Here is a 24,002-nt window from a genome sequence, read left to right on the forward strand (position 1 = left end):
GCTCAGCATGGTTTCTCTAGCCACAAGAAACAGACCACTCCCTAAGGTTTGCAGGGGTGACAGAATTCAGGCAGGTAACAGAATTTCTGAACTGATATGTATATTAGATTAAAGCCAGTAGTGCCCAGCTAAGGTAAAGGCAGGGCAGCTCTCTGGGTATCAGAATGACTGGTGTAAACATAGAGTTGTGTCCAGCCGATGGGCAGAGAAGCGGCGCTACTCCAGCAGTGATTAGCAAGCCTAATGCTCACATCTTGGTTTCTAACTAGCATTTTCCTTGAATGAGAAGCAGAGCTGAGGCCAGGACTCGCCTGGGACAGCATCAGAGAAAACTGGGACGTCTGGTTTTGCCAGGAATCATCACCCCAGTGACCAGAAAAAGTCAAAAGAATACAGGCACCCTCACGTGGGACTTCCCCCTGGACAAGCTGGGACACTTGGGCATTCAACAAAAAGTGTGGTTATAATGAATTTAAACACTTTAAAGAACTGGCAGTTCATGTAAGGGACACTTTCTTTTTTTCTTCTTTTTTTTAATTGATTTTTATTGAGCTCTACATTCTTCTCCACTCCCCTCCCTGCCTCTCCCCTCCCCTTCAACCCTCTCCTAAGGTCCTAAGGGACACTTTCATGAGGTGGGCACCTGGGGACAAGGTGACAGACAGTGAACATAGGAAGTTTGTGGAAACACCACGTGACACCCACCATGGTATTAATTGATTCAGGCCAAGACTGACAATGTTGAATTCACTCAAAATCAAAGCAATTATGTAGGACCAGAGAACACACACACACACACACACACACACACACACACTGCATAGTGCTTGTGAGGCATAAAGGATCAAATGGACCTTAACCAGCTGTAGATCAGGCAGGTGCTACCTTGACTGAAGATCAAATGGGGCCCCAGTGTGGGAATCACCTGGTACCTGATGCCCCCTGGTGGTATTTGGTGGGAAGAGCTCCACAGTGTATCCAGCCTTTGCTCAAATGTTTAGCCTAAGTCTCAACTGTCACCTACTTTACTTGCACAACTTCTAGCCAGGCAAGTATGGGAAATTATTCTATGAAGACAGTTGGGATGGTTTGGAAAATTGAAATGACAGAGTATTAAAGATACATCTCTGGGGCAATGGCGGATACTAGAACGTGGGGCTTGCATTGGCTAACCTTGTGCCGCCGTTATGCTGCTTGAAGAACAAACGTTCTGTATGCAAAGATTCCTGTTCTACTGAGATGTGTGCTGGCGTGTTTAGGGTGGCATGTGGTCCTGTTGTCCTGGCTAGTTTCATGTCAACGTGACGCAAGCTAGAGTCAACAGAGAAGAGGGAGCCTTAGCTGAGAAAATGCCCCCATAAGATCTGGCTGCAAACCTTTTTTTTTCTTTCTTTCTTTCTTTAGTGACTGATAGGGGAGGACCCAGCCCATGGTGGGTGGTGCCGTCCCTGGGCTGGTGGTCCTTGTTCTATAAGAAAGCAGGCAGGCTGGGCGGTGGTGTACACCTTTAATCCCAGTACTCGGGAGTTCGAGGCAGCCAGATCTCCATGAGTTCGAGGCCAGCCTGGTCTACAAGAGCTATCTAGTTCCAGAACAGCTAGGACTGTTACACAGAGAAACCCTGTCTCAAAAAGCAAAACAACAACAAAAGAAAGCAGGCCGAGCAAGCTATGGGGAGCAAGCCGGTAAGCAGTACCCCTCCATAGCCTCTACTTCAGCTCCTGCCTCCAGGTTCTGGCCCTGTTTGGGTTCCTGTCATGACTTCCTCCAATGATGGACTATGATGTGGAAGTGTGAGCCCAATAAACTCTGAAGTAGGACACATGCTATGTTGTGCCATTCACAAATGGTTCAGCAAAAAGTGAAGAGTTTTGTTTTGGGGCTTTGAGTGTGTGTGTGTGTGTGTGTGTGTGTATGTGTAGTGTGTGTGTGTTTACATGCGCACACATGCGCACAGTAAGATCCAGAGGCATTGGATCCCCACAAAGCTGGCATTGCAGGCAGCTGTGAGCGTGCAAGCAGCCAAACTCAGGTCTTCCACAAGAGCAACAAGTACTCTGAACAACAGAGCCACCTCCCCAGCCCCAAGAGCGTACGGTTTTGTGTTTGGGAAGAACTGGAAGACAAGCCAACGTGATGCTGCTTTGGCAGCTGTGAGGTCCCTTGGGTCCTAGTTCAGATCTTTGGCAAATTTTAGATTCTTCCAGACTTAAACGTTAAAAGTAGGTGGAGAAAGATACTAGGAAGAAAATGTTAAAAAGGCAAGCCAGAGAAACTGGGTGGCTTAGCTAACAAAATTAGCTGAAGCTAACACTCCTCTCTCTGCTGTTCATCCTTCTTCTTCATCTCAGGGAATGAAGAGGGAGATGAAGGTTGAAAGGACAGGCACCCCGACTTTCCAGGATTTGGCTAAAGGGAGCTAAGACAATGTACACAGCACCACCTAGTGGCCAGCTATGATCACTTCTCAGCTGCTGCCAATTATAAAGGCCAACCTATTGGCCAACCCACCCTTTTGGTACCAGTTACTGTGGTTCTTACATTTGTGAAACACTAACTTTTGTTTATATTTCTGGCCCTGTAATTTTGTTATTGATTTACAGTTGCCTTGGACAAACAAGCCAAAAAACGAGATTTCTTCTCCCACAGAAACCCAATTGAATCCTAGATTCTTTAACAACTTGATGACGGAGGAAAGCCTTATCCTTACATATCTAGCCAGGACCCATTTGCTGCCCAACAATAGCAAACCACTGGGATTTCTGACTTCCTCTTTAAAAAAAAAAAAACCAGCCAAATAAAGAACATGTTTTGGGCTCGCCACGGCAAGGGGCTGTTGTTTGCATGTGGCAGAGGCTTGGGACTCAGGGGTACAGGGTAAGCCTCAAAACAGAGCCAAAGGGATGTTCTACAATATCCTCACTGGATCTATTGTCCAGGGAAACCCAAGATACCACTGAAAGTAGGACTCCTGTGTATCTATGGAGGGCCATGTTTATCCTGTGATCTGTGGAGGGGCCGTGTTTATCCTGTGTATCTCTGGAGGGACCATGTTTATCCTGTGATCTGTGGAGGGGCCGTGTTTATCCTGTGTATCTCTGGAGGGGTCATGTTTATCCTGTGATCTGTGGAGGGGCCGTGTTTATCCTGTGATCTGTGCAGGGGCCATGCTTATCCTGTGTATCTGTGGAGGGGCCATGCTTATCCTGTGTATCTGTGGAGGGACCATGTTTATCCTGTGTATCATGCAGGGGGCCGTGTTTAACTTTCTCTGGTTGAGCTGAATTCAAAGCAGAGCCAAAAATTAGGGAAGCTGATTGTTACCAATGTGGTCCTGGTCTGACTGTTAACAGAAGAAAGCGGTGAGCTCACTAAGTTGTTACTGTAGCTATCACTGGTGATTTGACTTCCTGGGCTATTTGCTAAGGGAGTTGGTTTCTTGCTTTGGGCTGTGGGCCATTGTTCCAGATTTCCATTCCGTGTGACCTTTAATCTGGAGGCAGCCAGTCCAAAGTGTGGCCTGGCACAGTGCAGACAGCGGCTGTCTCCATCACACAAAGTGAGTCAGGAAACGAGGTTGTAGACCCTGTCTGAGAGGAGGCCCTTCAAGCCTCAGTGGGCTTCCTTTGTACCCACAAGCCATTGCTGCTTTGTTGCACCCCTATAAGAAGATCTCAGGGGTTGGCTCTGGGCCAGCATCTCAGGACAGGGCTCCAGCTGGAGTGGGCACACAGCCTCAAGGGAGCATTTATCGCAGGCTCACCTTGGGCTCAGACTCACCATCCTCATCTGCCGTTCCTTCCTGTCCAAACCCAGGCACTTTGTGTGAAGTGGTCCCGTCTTCGATTGCCCTGGGTGGACCTTGACTGGCTTTTAGACATCTCCTGCCAGATCACAGAGCTTGACCTCTCGGCCAACTGCCTGCCTTCGCTCCCCTCCATCATCCCGTGGGGACTCATCAACCTGAAGAAGCTGAACCTCTCAGACAACCACCTGGGGGAGCTGCCCTGCGTGCAGTCATCTGACGAAATCATCTGCTCCAGGTGGGCCCAGGAGTGTGGACAGGGCCCTCCGTACCCCCCTGTCGGAGCCACCCTCCCGTGCAGGTTCCTTGACTGAATTCGGTGTTTTGGGAAGCGAGCTTGTGGTGGTAGTGAGAAGCCTGCTCTTTCTTACACAAGCTCACAGGAGCAAGGCATCATGGCCTCTGGTGCCTTATGAGCCAGAGCAGTCTGAACAGATAGTCTAGGATAAGGAGTCACAGCTCATCACAGTCGTGCAAGGCTATCTGTTTAAAATACCCAACTGTGCCCTACACAGTAGAGCGGCTAGACACTTCCTGGGATGGTAGAGGGGTTTGTCCCACCTCCCAGAAAAAGAAAAAAAATACTGAATGGCTCTGAGGAAAGGGTCAGCTCTGGAAATGTGGCTGCACATGAACACTGGTCACTGGGTCACTGCCTGTCTTTCCTAGAGTCCTGAGCCCTGAGGTGGCATGGGAGGGGAAAGAAATCCTATGAATACTTTTCTCGACCTGTGACTAAACACCCTGACAGCTTAAAGAAGAAGGGGGTTATCCTGACTCACAGTTTGAAGGAGACAGTCCATTGTGGCTGGAAAGGCATGGCTGCCCGGTCAGAGGTGGCTGGCTAGTTACACTGCAGCTGTGGCTGGTCACACGGCAGCTGTAGCTGGTCACACTGCAACTATGGCTGGTCACACTGCAGCTATGGCTGGTCACACTGCAAACAGTGGCTGGTCACACTGCATCAGTAGCTGGTCACACTGCACCTGTGGCTGGTCACACTGCCCTGTAGTCGGGAAACAGAGAGCAATCACTACCTACCTATTGGTACTTGGCCTAGGACCCTACCCTTGGCATGGTGACACACACGTTCAAGGTGGCCTTTCCATCTCAACTCACCTAATCTAGATAGTCCCTCTTAGACATGCCCAGAAGTTGTTTCTAGTCAGGTTTTGGCCATCATGACGAACCATCGCAGGACTGTACTTGAAGTTCTCGAGGATATGTGTGTACATGGCTCCATTGCAGAAGGGACTGAGCTGACTACAAAAGCTAAGGCTGGGGCTAGAAGATGGCGCAGTGGGTAAAGGCGCTTGCTGTCAAGCCTGGTGTCCCGGAAGCTACACACTGGCCAGAGACAACTAACTCCTGAAAGTTGTCCTCTGACTTCCACCTGGGTGGAGGTCATGGCTCGCTGGTTCACCTGAGCAAATGCATACACATAATCAATACATGGAATTAAAAAAAAATGGGAGTTTAAATGTTGTGAGAGACAAGGATGTTGGAAAGAGCTTGAGGTTAGTCCTTGAGATTCACAAATGAGTTTTACAAACCAAAAGTGTAAAGAACAGGTGTTACCTGAGCAGACTCCTTAACCTAGGTCAGGTAGGTGAACCCAAAAGCTGCAGCAGGTGCTCCGTGGCTGCTGAGCATCCCCGGAGCATCGTTACCTTCCATGTGGGCAAAGGTTTTAATCCCTGAGTGTTCAGAAGAACCAGGACCCACCAGTCAGAGTCTATTGTCCTAACAGTTCACCAAATACATAAAAGCCAAGATTGCCTCTTGCTTTTTTTTTTTTTTTTTTTTTTTTTTTTGGTTTTTCGAGACAGGGTTTCTCTGTAGCTTTGGAGCCTGTCCTGGAACTAGCTCTTGTAGACCAGGCTGGTCTTGAACTCACAGAGATCCACCTGCCTCTGCCTCCCAAGTGCTGGGATTAATGGCGTGTGCCACCACCACCCGGCTGCCTCTTGTTTTTTAAACTGTGTGTGCAGACAGAGAGCACGCGCCTTGCCTACAGAGAGATCTTTAAGTACTGCTGTTGCTCTTGCGGTACCCTAACTCCCTTCTCCCTGGCCCCAGGTTACTGGAAATCGACATCTCCGGCAACAAGCTGTCCCATCTTCCGCCTGGATTCTTGCACCTCTCAAAACTTCAAAAGCTGATTGCATCCAGGAATTATCTGGAGCACTTGTTCGAAGAAGAAAATGGTATGTGCCTGCTTTGATGAGGCGGTAGCATTAGCCGCTTTCGTGCTGACTGGGACACTTTCGACAGTTACTCTCTTTTCCTCACAGCTACTAACTGGATCGGCCTGCGGAAGCTGCAGGAACTCGACCTGGCTGACAACAGGCTGACTGAGCTCCCCGTCCTCTTCATGCACTCCTTCAAGTCGCTCAGCTATCTGAACGTCTCCAGAAACAACCTGAAGAACTTTCCCGATCCCTGGTCCTGCCCTTTGGTTTGTATCAGGAAAGCCACAGTTGTGTCTGTTTGGCACTCCACACACCCTCGCTTTGGGGTCGTGCTGTGTGTCACAAGTGTCACTCGGCCCACAGCGCTCAGTCAGGCTGTGTCCTCAGCAGTAACAGCTGGATTTCAGGGCGCACAGTAGTCACTACAGAGTTCTGTCTGGCAGCAGCTCGCACCCTGATACAGGGTGAGGCAAGGGATGAGGAGCTGGCTCGTTTGGTAAAGTCCCTGCCACACAAACATGAGGACTTGAATTGGATCCCCAAGAATCCACATTTAAAAACAAAAAGTCATATTGGGTCTGGAGAGATGGCTCAGTAGGGAAAGTGCTTGGTTTGCAGGCATAATGGGCTGAGTTTAGGTTCCCAGCACCAAGAAACAAAGACAGGCTCTCTGGGGCAAGCCAACCCGCTAGACCAATCATATTTATGAACTCCAATAAGTTCAAGTGAGAGATCCTGCCTCGGTATATAAGACAAGAGCAATCTAAGAAGACACCTGCCGTCAATCCCTAGTCTTCACATGCACACACGTGTATACATGCATGCATTCATACATGTGAGCACACATATATACAGATCACGTGTCACATGCGTTTTCTAAAAATTCAGACAATGCAGCGTGTGCCTGTAATCCCAGCAAGCAGAAGTGGGGCTATGAGGGTCCCTGGAGTTAGCTGGGCAGCCAGTCTAGGCAACTGATGAGCTCCAGCTTCAGTAAGAGATCCAGTCTCAAAATTTAAAAAAGAAAGAAAGAAAGATGGAGAGCTACTGGAGAAGACACCAGGATTAGCCTTTGACCTCTACGTTTGTGTATACGCACACAAACCTGATACATCATGCATTCAAACACAAATGCCAAAGGGGGGTGCAGTTCTTTGGTGCATTAAGAAATGAGAAGAAGCAGGACTCGCATTCCGAGTGCTGCAGACTAAATGAGGTTCTTTTTCCTTGGGAAGCTGGCTAGTCGAAGCAGATGAATAACATAAGGAATATTTGTGCTATGTTGCCGTTGGTTTCCAACCAGGAAATCCTCCAGCACAAGAATACGCATTTCTAGTCCGACCATATGTGCGGGGAAACAGTGTCTCCCGAGAGCAAGGCTCTGAATCAGCCTGTTATCTCCCAGGACAACGAGGGGGGAAAAACTATGAGCTACCTCTGTCTCCCCCAAGGAAACTCTATTCCAGCTCCCTTGAAGCCTTCCCCTCACCCTGCACCCTGATCCCAGAGCCCTGCCTGATAGCCTCATTTCTAACATCGAATTGACGAGCCGACGTCTAGGCAGCGCCACACTTGGAAAACTACTTTACTGTGCTCCCTCTCTCCTCAAACGCCTAGAGATGTTGCAAAGCTTCCAGAAACGCCCTGGAATCGCTGCCAGACAAAATGGCTGTCTTCTGGAAAAACCACCTCAAGGATGTGGATTTCTCCGAGAACGCTCTGAAAGAGGTGCCCCTGGGGCTTTTCCAGCTTGACGTGAGTACAATCACGCTTCATTCCTCATTGTCAGCATGGGTAAGAAAAATCACTCTGGGCCACAGGGAATCTCTGTGCTGTTTCTAAGTTTGTGAAACACACAAGAAAAAAAAAGTGAGGGATGAGTTCGCCTATCAAAAACATGCGCAGTCTTGAGCAAAGGGAGGGACGCGAGGGGAACGGTCACCATGGAGCCAGCTGTGTTGAGGAAGGGCTTGTCCCCTGTGCTTGTCACTTTCCATTACTATAACAAACAACTTGAGACAACCAACTTAAACGTGAAAAGGGCTTGTCTTGGCTCAAGGTTTGGGAGGTGTCGGTCCATAGACACAACCACCACAGAACCAACCGGTGCTTTGGGGGGCCCGTGGTGAAGTAATGCACTATGGTAGAGCAAAGCTCTTCACCTCTGAGCCAGGACTTGGACTAAAGGGGAAACAGAAGAGGTGCAGCCCCAATATCCTCCTCAAGGAAGCACCAGCAGTGAGTGGAACACCTCCCATCAGGCCTGGGCTCTAAAGGGTCCACCACCTCCAGTAGCTCTGAGGGACATAGTGTCCACCGTTATTGTTTGTTTGTTTAACCCATGGACCTTCAGGGAGTGTTCCAGATCCAAAAGAGCAACCTCAGGGCTTGATTTTTATTATGGAACTTTTGTCTGGCTATTGGTTGTCCTGGGAGCCCCGTGCATAGCTTGAAAGTACTCTGTACCGCTGAGCTACAGCCCCTGGCTTCACATTGAAGCTTTGACTCCATCTGCCCCTGGCATTATCTGCCCCACTCCTAAAGACCCCACTGTGCACCACAAACTCCAGGAAGAGACTCTACCTGCAGTACTCCCCTGCTGCCTACACAGGGTCTTCAGGCAGGCTGGGGGGCCCTGGGGTAACCCCAGAACAAGGGATTGCTAACTGTTGACCAACAGCATTAGGGCACTCCCTGGAGGACCTCGTGGTGGAGCCACAGGCCACATTACCTGGGAAAGGTGACTATGTTTGAACACACACGTGCAGCCCCTACTCTTCTCACGCTGGCTGCTCAGATCATGCAGAATGCCAGAAGACATCAAGGGTCCCTTCCACATGCATATATCTGAAAGAAGGGCTATCAAGTTATAGACCCGTAAGCAAACATGGGACATAGAAAGGGACCCACATGTATTCACAGCCGGGGAAATGAGAGTGCGGCTGACTAGAACCCATGTCAGTGTCACTGGGACCCCACAGGGATTTTTACCATTCACCACCTCCCTGTAGTAGGAGCTGTGGGTCTGCTTTTCGTCCTGCCCGGCTCCTGCATGGCTAGCTTTACACCAGAAATAACAACACACAGATTGTATTCATTTAAACACTGCTTGGCCCATTTCTATTCATGTGTGTAGCACCTTGAGGTGCACTTACCAGGAAGATTCTAGCCTACGTCCATCCTGGGTTGGAGCTTCATCGCGTCTGGCCGGGAGAGGGGAGCATAGCGTCTGCTCCAGAGAGCAGAGCTGTCGAGTCTGAGCTCACTTCCTCTTCCTCCCAGCATTCTGTTCTGTCTACTCCACCCACCTATGGGATGGCCTATCAAATGGGTCAAGCAGTTTCTTTATTTTTAACCAATGACCTTCCTCCATCACCTCCCCATTCTGAATCCATCCCTCACACCAACACCTTGCAGTATAGCTCAGCTACCAGGAAAGGACGGAGCCTCGTGGAGTCTCACCCTGTGTTCTGTGGCATTACTGTTTTTCCCTTGTCTCCAGATTGGGGATTTGGGCAGGCTTTCACATCTCAGCCCAAGCCCTGGGCTAGTCACTTGGGGGAGGCTTTTCTAGAAATGCAGAGGGTGACAACCATCCTGGTCCTAAGAGTGGGCCATGGCATCAGCCCTTCAACAAAGGGGAAACAAAACATGTCGAGGACCCAACGTGGTCCAGCGGTGGGCCACGTGGTTGTAGATGGACTTAGAATAATGTCATCGAGAAGAGCCAAGGTGTGTCTCTGCAGCTGTCACTAAGAAAGACATCCTCCAAGTGAGTATGGGCCCCAGTGGGCCTGCATACAGCAAGGCACAGGAATGAACTGCCTTGTGGAAACCCCGAAGAGCCCATGCTGGACCTCTGAGGTGGTGGCTAAGGCAGACCACCCATGGTCTTGCTGCCTCTCTTTGAGACCCACTCAAGGGGGAAGTCACCAAGAGGTAGCAGGTAGCCAGCATCACGCGACATCCAGTGGTACCCTGTGTACTGCAGGCAGGTACTCACTAACTATGACTCTTAAGAACCTTTGATCTCAGGATGTGCTTAGACCCCTTCTGTTGTGCAGTTCTCATTGGCCTTGAGGGAAAGTCTAAATGTGTTGCTCATCTTCTCTGCTTGAAACTATTTGGGCAGTTTCGTAAAGAAAAAGAGGCTGTGATTGACTGGCTGCGTGTTGACGGAGAGCAGACTGCCTTCTCATTCCTTCTCCTCCCTTTAATGGCTGACATTATCCTTTCCTCTCTCCTCCCTCCTCAGGCCCTCATGTTCTTGAGGTTGCAGGGAAACCAGCTGTTGTCTCTGCCACCTCAAGAGAAGTGGACCTGCCAACAACTCAAGACCCTGGACCTCTCCAGAAACCAACTTGGCAAGTAAGCAGGAGCCTTCTTTTTTAATTTTTATTTTTTTAAAAAAAAAACAAACTATCTTTTCTCATTTTACATACCAATCCCAGTTCCCACTTCCTCCTCTCCTCCTATTCCCTCCACCTTCCCACACCCCACACCCCATCCACTCCTCAGAGAGGGTAAGGCTTCCCATGGGGAGTCAACAAAGTCTAGCACATTGCCTCCAGAAAGGACCACGGCCCTTCCCACTATATCTAGGCTGAGCAAGGTATCCCTCCAGAAAGAATAGGTTCCAAAAAGCTAGTACAAGCAGTAGGGATACATCCAGTGGCCCCACAGTCTACCAGCAGGGGGCTCCTTTACCCCGAGTGTATGTAGAACCACAGATAGGGGTCCCCACGCCCCCCAGATGTATGTTTCCCTGCAGTTGAGCAGGAGATGGCTGAGTCCCTGACTGCTGTATCCCACTCAGGCAGGAGTGAAGGTCTTCTGGGACACAATAGTTGCTCACCATTAATGAGCAGGGCATCGTGGTATCTGCTGCCTCCTGAGACCGCGCTCCTTGGCTTGTTAAAGTGGCCATTCCATCTGCTTCTTACACACTTCAGCCTAGACTAGAAGTCTGTAAATCCTTACCAACTAATAAATCCAACCATAAATCCAACCATAAATGTGTTCATAAGTGGAATAAAAGGTGAAAGGTTGAAGACAGCCCTGGAGAGAGCAGGCCCTTGGGGTCGTTGGCTGGAGGTTACCCTGTATCTCAACAGAGCACACACCCAAAGGCAGCTTCCTTGGGGACAGTAGACAGTGAACAGTGGACAGTGCGCAGCCAACAGAATGCCCCCTACAGAAGTGCTTGCACCTGCTTGGAGCTGGAAAGTCTGAGAATGCTAGACTAATGGTTGTCGTGGTTAGATAATCCTTTCTAATTGCGCCTTTTAGAAGACCCCCAAACTCCCTCATAGAACCTGCCAGAATGCCACGCACCTGCTGATAAAATCTGCTTCCATTACCATGGTTCTGTGTTATATAGTCAGAACTTATAGACTCCACGTTGTTGACATGCTGACCTCAAAGTTTCTGAGGATTCTTTTCCCCCTCCACAGAAACGAAGATGGGCTTAAAACAAAGCGGATCTCCCTGTTCACCACCAGAGGGCGCCAGCGTTCTGGAACTGAGTCAGGTGTGTGCTGGGCTGGGGCGACGGTGGGATCCTAGAGATGAGTCAAGGCAGGGTAGCCTTGTATCCCTGTCAGATGCTGGGATTTTCCTTCCCTTTCCCAGTTGGAATGTCAGAGGTCTTCCAGGAAGCAAATGATGTTAACATGTTATTTGGGTGCGTGCCTGCGACCCTGTCTCCCTACCTCGAGCCCAAGCTATGCTAATAGCCAGCTATCTACCGCATACAGAGAGCTGCCCTAAACTACAGGCACAAGGGTCTCGGTCCTCATGAGAGGTAGGCAACGCCATCTGTGTTGCACATGAAGAAAGCAAGACTCCCCGTGTACCTCAGTCATCATAGACCAGAGGCTAAAACAATAGATGCTACTTCCTCCTCGCTGTTCTAGGGGCTGGAAGCCATTTCAGGGTGCACCCATGGTCATGCAGGGGAATCAGGCTTCCTACCTTGCTAACACCTCTCACTCCCACTCCACCCACACATAGCGGACAGTCTCCCCTAACAGAATTCTTAAATCACAAAGAGCCCACCCTCGTGACCCTATCTAAACCTAACTGCTTCTTCCCAAAGGTCCCGTCTGCAGACTGAGGGAGCACAGCTTCTGCGCATGCTTAGTGTTTCCGGACTAGTTCCGGCTCCTGTGACAGAGCCAGGCTTCCACACAGATCGTGGGAGTTCACCTCTGGAGCCAGGACCAACACTATCCAGCCCTTCTTACTGTCTTATGACGTCTTCTGAGATCCTTTGGGGGCCACAGACACAGTAGCCCACAGGCTGAAGTGTGGCAGAGGGCGCAAGGTCTTCCTTCCCAGGGCTTCAAAAGTAGAACTTTCCCTGGAGTTTATGTTATTGTTCCTCACATCTCCAGTTCTGTGTGGGGAATTCCTCAGAAAAGACTATTTGTTCTTCAGGGAAACCCTGCCCCGTGGCAAGCAATTGGCCCTCCACTTTACCCTCAAAGTGGTTAACTTATTCTTATTCTTTGACTATAATAGAGGTAGGGGTGTGTGTGTGTGTGTGTCTGTGTGTCTGTGTCTGTGTGTGTCTCTCTGTGTGTATATGTGTGCCTGTGTGTCTCTGTGTGTCTATCTGTATGTGTATATGTGTGTGTCTTTATATGTGTATGTCTGTGTGTATGTGTCTGTATATGTGTATGTCTGTATGTATGTTTGTATAAATGTGTGCCTGTGTGTCTGTATATGTGTGTGTCTGTGTGTCTCTGTGTATGTGTTTGTGTATATGTGTACCTGTGTGTCTGTATATGTGTGTGTCTGTGTGTCTCTGTGTGTCTGTGTGTATGTGTTTGTATATATGTGTGCCTGTGTGTCTGTATGTGTGTGTCTGTGTGTCTGTGTAAATATGTGGACCCCAGACAAGAACCTCAGATGTCATCCCCCAGGTGCCGTTCTCCTCTGTGTGTGTGTGTTTGTGTGTGAGTGGGTGCTGACAGGGTCTCTCACTAGCTTAGAACTCAACAAGTGGGTGAGGCTGGCTGGCGTTCAAGTCCCAGAGATCCACCTGCCTCCACTTCTCCAGCTCTGGGATTACAAGCGTGTCTCACACATGTGGGTTTGTTTTTTTGTTTGTTTTTTTGTTTTTTTGCAGGAACTGGGAAGTGGGTTCTGGGAATTGAACTCAGGTCCTTGCGAAGAAGACATTTTGCAGACTGAGGCATCTCCTTTCTTTGATTTGCAGCTGTCAAGTAGTAACTGTGTGCATTTCTAGGACACAATGCACCAGTGATCAGACCAGAGATCACTGGTGTCTCCCTCACCTCGGACTGGCATTTTTAATTTCCCTGTGTGAGAAACATTGAAAATCCTCTCTGCTCACAATTTCGAAATATACAATCAGTTGTTGTACAATGCGGTTGTCCTGCTGTGGTAGACACCAGCGGTCCTTCTTCCTGTCTGCCATGTGGCATTCCTACACCCAGTATCCATCCTCCCTCCCTCCCTCACTCACCCCTGCACCCCCTCATTCTCTGAGAAATGCCATTCTAGTCTCCCCTTCTGTGAGATCAACTTTTGATCCAAATCTGAGACTCTAAGACCAACCACACATACAGATTATCCATCCGGGTGCCATCCCATAGTTCGTAGGGTGTGTTAAACAGACTGTCACTTCCTTCTCTAGCTTGAAGGCTCTGATGTGACCAGAATAGGTGGTGAGAGGTGAAAGATATTACAGACAGAGGCTTCCTACAAACTGCTGAGACTACTTCCCACAGAAATCACTGTCACGCAGATTGGCACACAAGTCTCTAATGTATAAAGAATACTTACAATGTATTCATATATAGTCATGAATGTACTTATGAACATGGCAACTCCATAGGGAAAAATGGCAAAAAATATAATAAATTTTTAAATATAAATCCAGACAGCCAGGAGACAGGTACAGAGACCTGTTGCCATGCTAATAGGGAAATACAGTTTATGAATTTTCATAATTGGGACTTTCTGTTTTATGTTCTTCTGCATTTGAGTACAGGAGGACCCAAGACTTTGGGCTTGCTGGGCAAGCACCCTACCACTAAGCCATCCCCTCAGCCCAGCTGGTCCCTTTTCAAATGAAGGCCCCTCAGCCTCGGGACATTGAGTACAGACGGAAGGGTTTCACTTGGAAAGAAAGAGAAAAATTCTCCCTAGTGCCAAGTGGGACAATGGACAAGACCATAGGCCAACAGTCTTGGCCACTTGAGCGACTTGCTGGAGGCCCCTTGTGTGCTCTGCCTTCTGTTCAAACATGTGGGATCCTTTGGGGAATCAAGGCAATGGCACTGGAAGGTAGGACAGTTGCTTAGTGGGGCTAGGCCCAGCCCGTAGAAACTGCTCATAGGAAGGTCAGGCTGCACAGTGAGAAGTCACCAGAGTGACCTGGTAGCCAGATGAGAAGGCCACAGCTTCAGACACCCGCTGGCAGGAGGTATCATGGCACTGAGAGATGACAAAGGCCTCCTGGGTTTTCAGTTACATCTGGAATTGTGAGGGCCACCTGTGAGTGAAGTGTAGGCAAGATGCCCTTGCCAGCCGTGTTCCCCAGTAGGCTTCTTCTCTCAGGGTGGTTGACCTGGGGTAAAGAATTATCTATAAAAGACAGCTTGTTTGCGGGTGGACAGTTAGCTTCCAGGGAGGTTTCCGTACATCCATGCAGTCCTATTTGTGCAGATTCCTTGTCCAAAAATAATTTGGATGACCGTTTTTACGGTAAAATTCAGATGAGTGGAGCCATAAATTATTAATGAATAAATAGCAGTTCATAAATACCTCTAGCTGTGTTCTCCCAACCTAGCTTCCACAGTTTTTAGCACTTGGCTGGAGGTGTGACAGGTGCTGCCGGCCTGAGCCATGGCTCCTTATTCCCCCCATCCGTCACTTAAGGAGCCTTCATAAACACCAGGCTTGGCCAGCCCCACAGCCAGCTGCCCAGGGTTCCCTCCAGTTCCCTCCATGGGCAAAAAAGCACGCCTTTCCCCTGCTAGATGCCCTCCAGGAAAGTGTGAAGCCATTTCACCGAAAGACCAAAGAAAGCACTTTTGAACATCTTTCTACAGGACGAAGGGTAGAACAAAGTCGCCTTGGCAAACTTGTTGCAACATTATTTCCACAGCTGCAGTGAATCCTGCCCACAGTGCAGCGAGCTGGGCAGGGTTTTCTTAACGTTCATCTTAGAGTCTGGCATCGTCTCCCCCAGAATGTTCTCTGAGGCCAGGTTACCTCATGGTCATCAGTTCTGCTGCTCCATGCATGGAGAGATGCCCATGCTGAGGGAAGTAGTGGTAACTAGGTAACTGAATATGATTTCAGCCTCACACAAGAATGTCGTGCCTTCTCTATCCGCTACATCTGCGTGGCTGGAAGTCCCACCAGGGAGCTTTAAGACAGTGTGACCATCTTGGATTCCCTGCTTCCCAGTGGGATATCCTGTCCGTTCTCCCAGCTTGTGGGGGTAGGGGATGGGGAGAGGAGAAAGGTTCCTCAGAGATCCTGCTGTAGTCTAAACCCCTGAATCTCATTAACGTGTTTCCAAGCTTTGTGTGACATTCTTTCTCTGCACAAAGCCTCGGGTGCTGTGGAAACAGCAAATGTGACGTGATCTTAATGGTAATCTCATAATTAGCCTCATGAATGAACTTACTTGAATATTAAAGAGTTGACTGGTTTTCTAGAGAGTAACATCTTAAGCAACAGTTACAAAAAAAAAAACTTGCTCACAATATGTTTCTTTGTTGATTAGCTTTTTCTTTCATTGAAGAGCTAATGCTGTATATTTTAAAACAAAATGAGGATTTAGCTTTCTAGTAAGTTCTTCTCTAGACGTGACTATGAGTTGGTGTGGCATACACACATATATGTGTGTGTGTATATCCGTAGTGTGCGCATGCATGCCTGTAACACCCACATGATGGGTTAGTACGCGTGTGCATATCTGCAGATATTTTCTGTCATGGTAACAGGCCCCTTTAGGGACATAGTTCTGCACCTGGCTTTTCCAATTCTCCAGAAGCCATCACTTTACATACACGTAACCTGCACCATGCTTTGTAACCATTGGGCATTATTCCATTGTTTAGCAAATCCGCTGCAGACATTAACAATAGAGGATAGGCCACTCTCTCCTTTCTCTATGCTATTGCAAGCAACACGTCACTGAGTGTCCCTGCCCTTATGTCTTTGTCACATATGCACGCAAGGATGTCTGTAGAATTAGAACTGGTAGGTCAGGGAGATGAGCGCTGTAGGTTTCCCAGCATGCTCTGAGGACAGGGCAGTTGTCTAGGACAGCTCAGAAGCACAGCGTCTTTTGACTTTCATTGGCAGCGTGCATGCTGGAGTTCCCAGCTTTCCTGAGTGAATCTTTGGAGGTCCTTTGTCTGAATGAGAATCATCTGGACGCAGTCCCTCCGTCGATCTGCCTGCTGAAGAACTTATCAGAGCTCTACTTGGGCAAGTAAGTGCATGTTGAGGGCAGGTGCAGCCCAGTGAAGAAGTCCTCGCTCACAGCGCAAGGGACCAGGCAGCAGGGGGACCATCTGCTTACTGAGAAACCTCGCCCGGCTTTCCGGTTGGGTGTCATGTGGAAAGTGGAGGCAGGAAGATGAGTGGCCACAGTTTGTTGCTTGGCCGGGGGACAGTGAAGAGGAGATGTGTGTCCCTGACCCCTTTATGCACTGAACTTTGCTGTGTACCGGCTCCTGTCAGGTGAGTAAGCAGCAGATAAAACTTGAGCGCCGTAGAAAGTGTTGCATCACGGTTGAAAATGAAGAGCCTTTACAAGAGGAAGTAGCTGCCATCTTGATGGTAGTATCCTTAGTAAAAGAGAGAATAGTTGTGGGCGGGGACTCAGTTTGAAGCTGTAGAGACTCACAGGAGACAGAACTGATGTTCCCACTACTGCTGATGCAGGGGTGTAACAGGCTTAGTGTCTAAATGGAATTTAGGAATAAGGCCCAGGCACACGGCCTGGAATAGAACTTGGCAACGGCCCCTGCAGACCGTGGAGGGCTGTGAAAGCTGTAGACCCGTGTGTTCACGCGTGTGGTTGTTCTCTCACCGTGACTTGTCCGCTACAGCAATCCTGGCCTCCGAGAGCTCCCTCCTGAGTTGGGCCAGCTGGGAAACCTCTGGCAGCTGGACATTGAAGATCTGAATATCAACAATGTGCCCGCAGAGGTCAGGAAAGAAGGTAGGGCCTCCTCCTGTTCCGATCACTGCCTTAGAAAGATGACTCAGGTTCCCTTGGTAGATTTGAAGGATGGAGCTAGTGGGGCCCAACTCCAGCCTCAGAGTTTATGAAACTGGCCCCAACACAGTAGCCACCAGCAGTGATAAGACTGGGAATGGCTAGGTAGGAAAGTAGCCAAGCAGGGCAGCAAGGGCATTGTCCCTCACTCCTGACTGTCACACTTAATTTTGGGGATAGTTATTATCATCCCTCCCTGCTCCCAGATTCCATACCTTCCCTTGGACCACATAGAAATTAGGATTGAATCGGGCCTCCTAAGAACTGTGAGTTCATTCCTGTTGTATACCATCTAAGGTCCCCTCTTCTGATTTCTCACAGGCCCCAAAGCCACACTCTCCTTCCTGCGTGCCCAGCTGCGCAAAGCCGAGAAGTGCAAGCTGATGAAGATGATCATCGTGGGCCCCCCACGCCAGGGCAAGTCCACCCTCCTAGAGATCTTACAGACCGGGAAGGCCCCTCAGGTAGCACACAGCGAGGCCACCATCAGGACCACCAAGTGGGAACTCCAGAGACCAGCAGGCTCCAAAGCCAAGGTGAAGGATGGTGGACATGAAGTGGGCGGGAGGGAGCTCCCTGTGGGCTGTTCTCCATCCCCCCGCCCCCGATACCCTGGGCACTCTGAGTCCAAGACCCAAGACGTTCTATGCTCCTCTGTGCCAGCTCTTGCCAAGAGCGACAGATCAGTTCTTTCCATGACCTTGTAGTTTTTCTAGCGTAATGAAGTCAAGGCTCCGGGCCCATGGTTCTTGACCCTGCCTGTCTGCTGGATTCCCCTGTGGGGCTCTTAACGAGCACGTGCTTGGGCTTCAGCTGGCCTCGGCCACATAGATTCAAACAAGCTAGGGTGGGGCTCCCCTTGGACTAAGCAAAGTACCACGGCAGACAGTGAGGTGCACCTCAGCTTCTCTCAGCGCCCTTAAAAGGAGGCTGACAAGGTACGCCTGGAGCCAATGCCCTGTTCTCCTTGATTCCTGCTTCCATTTAAGCTCTGGGAAAGTTCCATCAAATACCGTGTTTAAAATGAATTCTTCACCAGCTCGTTCATCATCCTCGCTTCCGTCCAGGACCAAGCGGGAGGAAATCAACTTTTCTTTGAACCTTTTGAAGCAGAAAAGAACCTGCGGGATCTCTGCCTGGTGCTGGTGTTAGTTATGTCTATGTGCGGTGACCAAAATGCGAAGTAACTGTCAGAGATGATTTAGAGGAGAGCTCGTGGCTTTGGCTCTGGGTCCCACAGGGCTCATTGCACAATTGCTGCGTCCCTTCTGTTGAGCCGAGCATCCTGACGGTTGATGTGTGTGATGAGAACAGCTGTTCACTTCGTGGGGGACAGGAAGGAGGGAGTGACAGGAAGTGGCCAGGATAACACACTCCCGAGGACCTGCCTCCAGTGACCTACTTCCCCCATCTAAATCTCCCCTCCCTAGGTCTCTAGAATGTCCTAAGACTTCACCAGCAGGGCACCAAGTCTTCAAGACATAAACCTCAGCAGACATTTCTAATTCAAACCGTAAGAGCACCCCGTCCATAGAACGCACGTAAAGTGGTTTTTCCCTGAGTGTGAACAATGTCCTCACCTGCTGTGTTTGTGTTTCTGCCTCGCTGTCCTGAGTCAAGGATCCAAGGTGGAGAAAGGCTAATGGGGTAGAATGCAGAGAGGCTGTGTCCAAGCCCCGCACAGTGAGAGCTAAGTCTGATGGCAGAGTTTTTCCACATAAAACCCTCTTCCAAATCAGGGAAATCCAGTTTGAGAACTGGAGCCTCCCGAGGGCGTAAGTGAACACACTCACAGCTGGTGCTCCTAGAACGGGATCCTTGGGGCTTGAAGTGCACATCGGTGGGGCAGTTTGTGATAACCATTATAAGGCCGTGAGTTCAGTCCCAAGCACCAAAAGTAAATAAAAATAAGAACAAGGTCCTGCCTGTTGGGCTCTCAACTGTGAGATACTGAATACCAGGCCCACTCGGAACAGACAGGGAGGGACTCTGACTCACATCTGAAGGTTCTCAAAAATAACCCGAATTTTCTGCAGTCCCCTTGGCTTTGCTGTTTTGAGGATGACTCAGTCACTCTTGCTCCCAGCTGTTCTTCAGCGGATGGGTGCCCAGGCTCGAGGAGTGGAGAGCACGAAACCACCTTCACTCGAAAGCCGCTGCTGCTCTTGTGAGCACCGAGGCCCATCCCGCCCTGTGCGGCTGACCTTCAGCTGGCTGAGAACAGCTGTCTGCTTTTATCTTTATACAAAACCAGGTCAGCACGCTATCTACGTCCTGGAGGCCAAATGCTGCCTCGTGGAAATGCCTGCTGGCTACAGCTAACTGCAGCCTCGGCTTCCAGGCCAGCCCTGAGCTCACGCAGTAATAAAGAAACTGCTTCCACGGTCTTCCTGGCAGCCTGGTTCCTGTTGTTGGATTCTCACGTCAGGGCGGGTTTCCCAGCCTTGTTGGTGGCCGCTAACCTTTGACCTACACAAGTTCAGGGATGCCTCCTCCCTTTGGCCCTTGCACAGAGAGGGTGGGAGCCATGACGTCAAAGTGGGGGCCTCCTGCCACCAGATGTCTCCCAACTGTAGAGAGCCTAAGAGAACCAACACAACAGGCCATAATCTTCCTGGATGCCCACTCTGTTAGCAGCAAAGAGAAGCCCCCAGAAAATACCTTTGGGCCACTGGCCTCTTTTTCCCTTGCCAAGATTGCTAATTTAGACACACTGGAGTCTGGAACTTTTCCATAACCCTGTCTTTTCCAGATGCATTCCAAATTGTAAATTTTCTTGTGGTCTGCTTACTCCGTGGGTCACTCAAATGCCTCCCCTTCTGTGTCTTGTTGCTCAAGTAGGTTGAGTCCGTGGAGTTCAATGTCTGGGACATTGGGGGCCCTGCCAGTATGGCCACCGTCAACCAATGCTTCTTCACGGACAAGGCTCTGTATGTGGTGGTCTGGAACCTGGCACTGGGGGAGGAAGCCGTGGCCAACCTCCAGTTCTGGCTGCTCAACATTGAGGTGAGGAGCCCCCCATCTTGGCCTTCTAGTGCTCAGAACCCAGCACCCCAGGGTTTTGGTGTGGATTAAGAACAAGGAGATGGTGCAAGGGAGAAACACTATTCTTACTGAAGGGCTCTCCCAGAGGGTCCCAAATCACAGCCTTGCTTGATTTTCACACAGAGAACTCAGAGGCCTCCTGGGCCTTAGGGCCCGGTGTTCTTGTTATTTTCTTATTTACAGGAAACCTAATAGCCCCATGCATGCAAGGCAGGCAGCACTGCCTCCCAGGGTAAAGATGCCACTGGGCTGGCACAGGCCTCTCCCATCCCTCTTCATGGGCTAAACTGCATGGAGTGTGCCATAGGGCATCTCAGTTCATAACTGGCCCATAACATTCAAGTCCAAAGGATGGTGGCTGTGTGTGGGCCACTAACGTCCAGGGTTGGCACATTTGCACACTGAGGAAACTGTTTCCCACTCTTTATCTGGGGTGGAAGAACACCGGACTCAGCTGTGGGATTCTCTGTTACAGGCCAAGGCCCCAAATGCTGTTGTGCTAGTGGTTGGGACACACCTGGACCTAATTGAAGCCAAATTCCGAGTGGAGAGAATAGCGACGCTGCGCGCCTATGTGCTGGCCCTCTGCCGCTCGCCGTCAGGCTCCAGAGCTACGGGCTTCCCGGACATCACATTCAAACACCTGCAGTGAGTGTCGCCTGCCTCTGCCACGTGTGCTCTGTTCACCAAGACCCTGAATCTCCTGGCATCTGTCCTGGGGATGAGCCAGGCTCCTCTGGACAGAAGGTGGTACCCAGAGCAGGGCATGGTCTTCTAGATGACTAGGGACGGAGCCTCGAGACACCAAACCAGTGTGTCCTTTCTGGGGTCTCCTCCCCTCGGGGCCAGTACCAAGAGCACACAGCTCTCATGGGACAAAGGGACATGACAGTATTTTCAGATCGCTGATGGAGGACAGTAGATCAGAGAGCAGCGGTTAAGTCTGAAAGTAGCTGCGGAGTGTGAAGGGGGGCAGGCTTGGCGCAGATAAGACTAGCCACTCTGGGGTGTCACTCAGTTTACCTCTTGTCCATAGCCATCACATTGTCAAGCCTCGGGTACTCATTTTTCAGACCGTGAATCTGAGGCTTAGTTAAGAAAACGAGGCTCCCCGATCAGAGTAGAACGTGCGTTGGTGCGGCTACTCTAGGATCCCCTCACTCCGGGAGGGACGGCGTGAGTACAGGTGTTGTTCAGGTCAGGATGGCCTGTCAATCTGCCTCAGAATGCAGCAGCAGGATTTGGAGGACTCCTAGTATGCCCCCAAGAAAGATTTGGAAGGGTTTTTAATACCAGGAGTTCTGGCTGGTTCAGTCACAGCCTCCTTCCCAGCTAGCACCCTTGGGAGTCCCAGTACCTCACTCTTCCTCTGTGAACACAGCATATTGGGAAGACAGACCCAGGTGACATATTGTAGGACCCCCGCATAGGGCTATACACAGAGAAAATCCCCGAGAACCTTCCTGGTCTCTCTTTAATGACTCGTCGGCATTTGGGACAAACGTCCAGGGAAAAAGGGATGCTACGTACCCCAGACAAAGAAGTGGTATAATGATTAAGCACCAATATCTTTGCACACACAGTGAGATCTCCTGCAAGAACCTGGAAGGGCAGGAGGGGCTGCGGCAACTGATTTTCCACGTCACGTGCAACATGAAGGATGTGGGCAGCACTATTGGCTGTCAGAAACTCGCCGGCAGGCTGGTACGTATCCCCTCATTCAGTTAGACCAGAGGCTCCCATTTCCCACTACTGTAAGGCATATATGTGTCTGTATTTAAAGCCAGGAGTTATCACGATAGTCCTGACATTATTATGCTCTGACTCCATTTTACTGTTCTCATCCTGTAAAATATAAATTATATATATATATATATATATAATATATATATATTTTCTCTGGCCCTAGAACCAGACAGTGGGGTGGTGGGGAGTGTCCATATAAGCAGCACCCCTTGGACCTGAGGGCCTCAGCCTTGCCCTGCCTGCACCCAGATCCCCAGGAGCTACATCAGCCTGCAGGAGGCTGTGCTGGCCGAGCAGCAACGCCGCAGTCTGGGAGATGAAGTTCAGTATCTGACGGACAGGCAGCTGGAGCAGCTGGTGGAGCAGACGCCCGGCAATGACATCAAAGACTACGAGGACCTGCAGTCCGGTAAGTCAGGAGTGGGTACCTAGGGCCATTGGTATGGGGGAGCTTAAGGCCAGGCAGAAGTCCAAAGCCCGTGAGTGGGGTAGGGTGAGGCCCCATGAGACTTCCGTATGTCACAGCTCCACCTGCACCCTCAGCTCAGCAGGCCAGCACTCTGTGTTCACCTGCCTTCATGCTTCCTCCCTCCACTTCTCCTTGCTGCCACGCCCCCCCCACCTCCTCCCCCTTCTTTCCTCGGACAGGGAGCATGGCAGCTGCTCTGCAGCGGATACATACAGGGACAGCCTCTGTGTCACCATCCTCCAGGACATCAGTCCAGGGAAACAGCGAGGTTAAACAATTACAGCCATGGTGCTTAGCATCTAATAGCTCACCACAAGTAGTGCCTCGGCAGATAGAAAACCATTGCTTGTGGAGAAATAACAGGACCAGGTCGCTGCTGCCTCTGCTCACATTGTCATCAATGAAGCCTAAGGGAGGAAGGGGGTTACTTGTCTTACAGTTCCAGGTGATGAAGGAAGGTCATTGGCTAATAAAGAAACTGCCTTGGCCCATCTGATAGGGCAGAATTTAGATAGGCGGAGTAAACAGAACAAAATGCTGGGAGAAAGTGAGCTCAGATACAGGGCAGCTCCTCTCAGAGGCAGACACGATACAGCCAGCCGCCAGGTCAGACATGCTGAATCTTTCCCGGTAAGACTGGTGCTACACAGATTATTCGAGATGGGTTGATCGGGATATAAAAATTAGCCAGTAAGGGCTAGAGCTAAAGGGCCAAACAGTGTTTAAAAGAATACAGTTTCCGTGTAATTATTTCGGGTATAAAGCTAGCCGTGCAGGAGCCGGACAGGACGAAAAGCAGGCCCACAGCTCCCTACTACATCCAGGTTATCGTCCGTCGCTGAGAAGAAGTCAAAGCAGGAACTCTGGCAGCTAGTCACATCGCACGCAGTCAAGGGGCAAGAGAAACAAACGGACCCCTGCTCCTTGGCTGCTCAGTTTCTTGCTAGCTTTCTTCATTCCTCTACTATTTTAAGACTCCCTGTCTAGAGGATGGTGCCGCCCACAATGGGCTAGGTCAATTAATAATCGAGACAATCTCCCACACACAGACACGCCGGTAGGCCTAGGGATGATCTATATCTTTCCTCAGCTGAGACTCTCCCAGGGGAGTCTCGGCTGTATCAAGGTAACAATAAGAACTAGCCAGCACATATACCTCGTTAAATATTTAACATGTATTACTGATTGGTTAGCTCATGCAGTGGCCGCTTGTTCGTGCCTAACGTTGCTAACCTAAGGCCGCATTCTCTCTATAAATCAGTCTTGTACGTAGACGCACTAGGCACTCCCTTAGCCCTCTGCTTGAGGGTCATTTTAGACGGTAAAATTGCTCCAGATGCACAAAATTTAAACGTGGCAACAGATAGATCATAGGATAGCATTCACCGCATGAGAGAGCTCAGGTAGGAACACAGAGGACAACTCGCATTTTTCACAGTTGTTCAGTATGCGTCTGCGCATAACTAAGCACTT

The 24,002-nt window shown here is 49.9% G+C and overlaps 1 protein-coding gene across 1 annotated transcript in view; it reads left to right on the top strand.

Moving 5' to 3' along the window:
• The window catches only part of Lrrk1 (leucine rich repeat kinase 1), a 138,700-nt gene that overhangs the window by 80,663 nt on the left and 34,035 nt on the right, over positions 1 to 24,002 (top strand). Inside the window, exons 7-19 of the mRNA XM_057756435.1 lie at positions 3,817 to 4,043; positions 5,885 to 6,012; positions 6,100 to 6,263; positions 7,615 to 7,752; positions 10,253 to 10,365; positions 11,451 to 11,527; positions 16,348 to 16,477; positions 17,100 to 17,212; positions 17,591 to 17,805; positions 20,111 to 20,275; positions 20,790 to 20,962; positions 21,898 to 22,018; positions 22,310 to 22,469. Of these exons, the coding sequence (XP_057612418.1) occupies positions 3,817 to 4,043; positions 5,885 to 6,012; positions 6,100 to 6,263; positions 7,615 to 7,752; positions 10,253 to 10,365; positions 11,451 to 11,527; positions 16,348 to 16,477; positions 17,100 to 17,212; positions 17,591 to 17,805; positions 20,111 to 20,275; positions 20,790 to 20,962; positions 21,898 to 22,018; positions 22,310 to 22,469 (1,924 nt within the window). The remainder of the gene's footprint in view (positions 1 to 3,816; positions 4,044 to 5,884; positions 6,013 to 6,099; positions 6,264 to 7,614; positions 7,753 to 10,252; positions 10,366 to 11,450; positions 11,528 to 16,347; positions 16,478 to 17,099; positions 17,213 to 17,590; positions 17,806 to 20,110; positions 20,276 to 20,789; positions 20,963 to 21,897; positions 22,019 to 22,309; positions 22,470 to 24,002) is intronic.

Source organism: Chionomys nivalis, chromosome 23 (genome assembly GCF_950005125.1).
Source record: "Chionomys nivalis chromosome 23, mChiNiv1.1, whole genome shotgun sequence".
Taxonomy (NCBI): Eukaryota; Metazoa; Chordata; class Mammalia; order Rodentia; family Cricetidae; genus Chionomys; species Chionomys nivalis.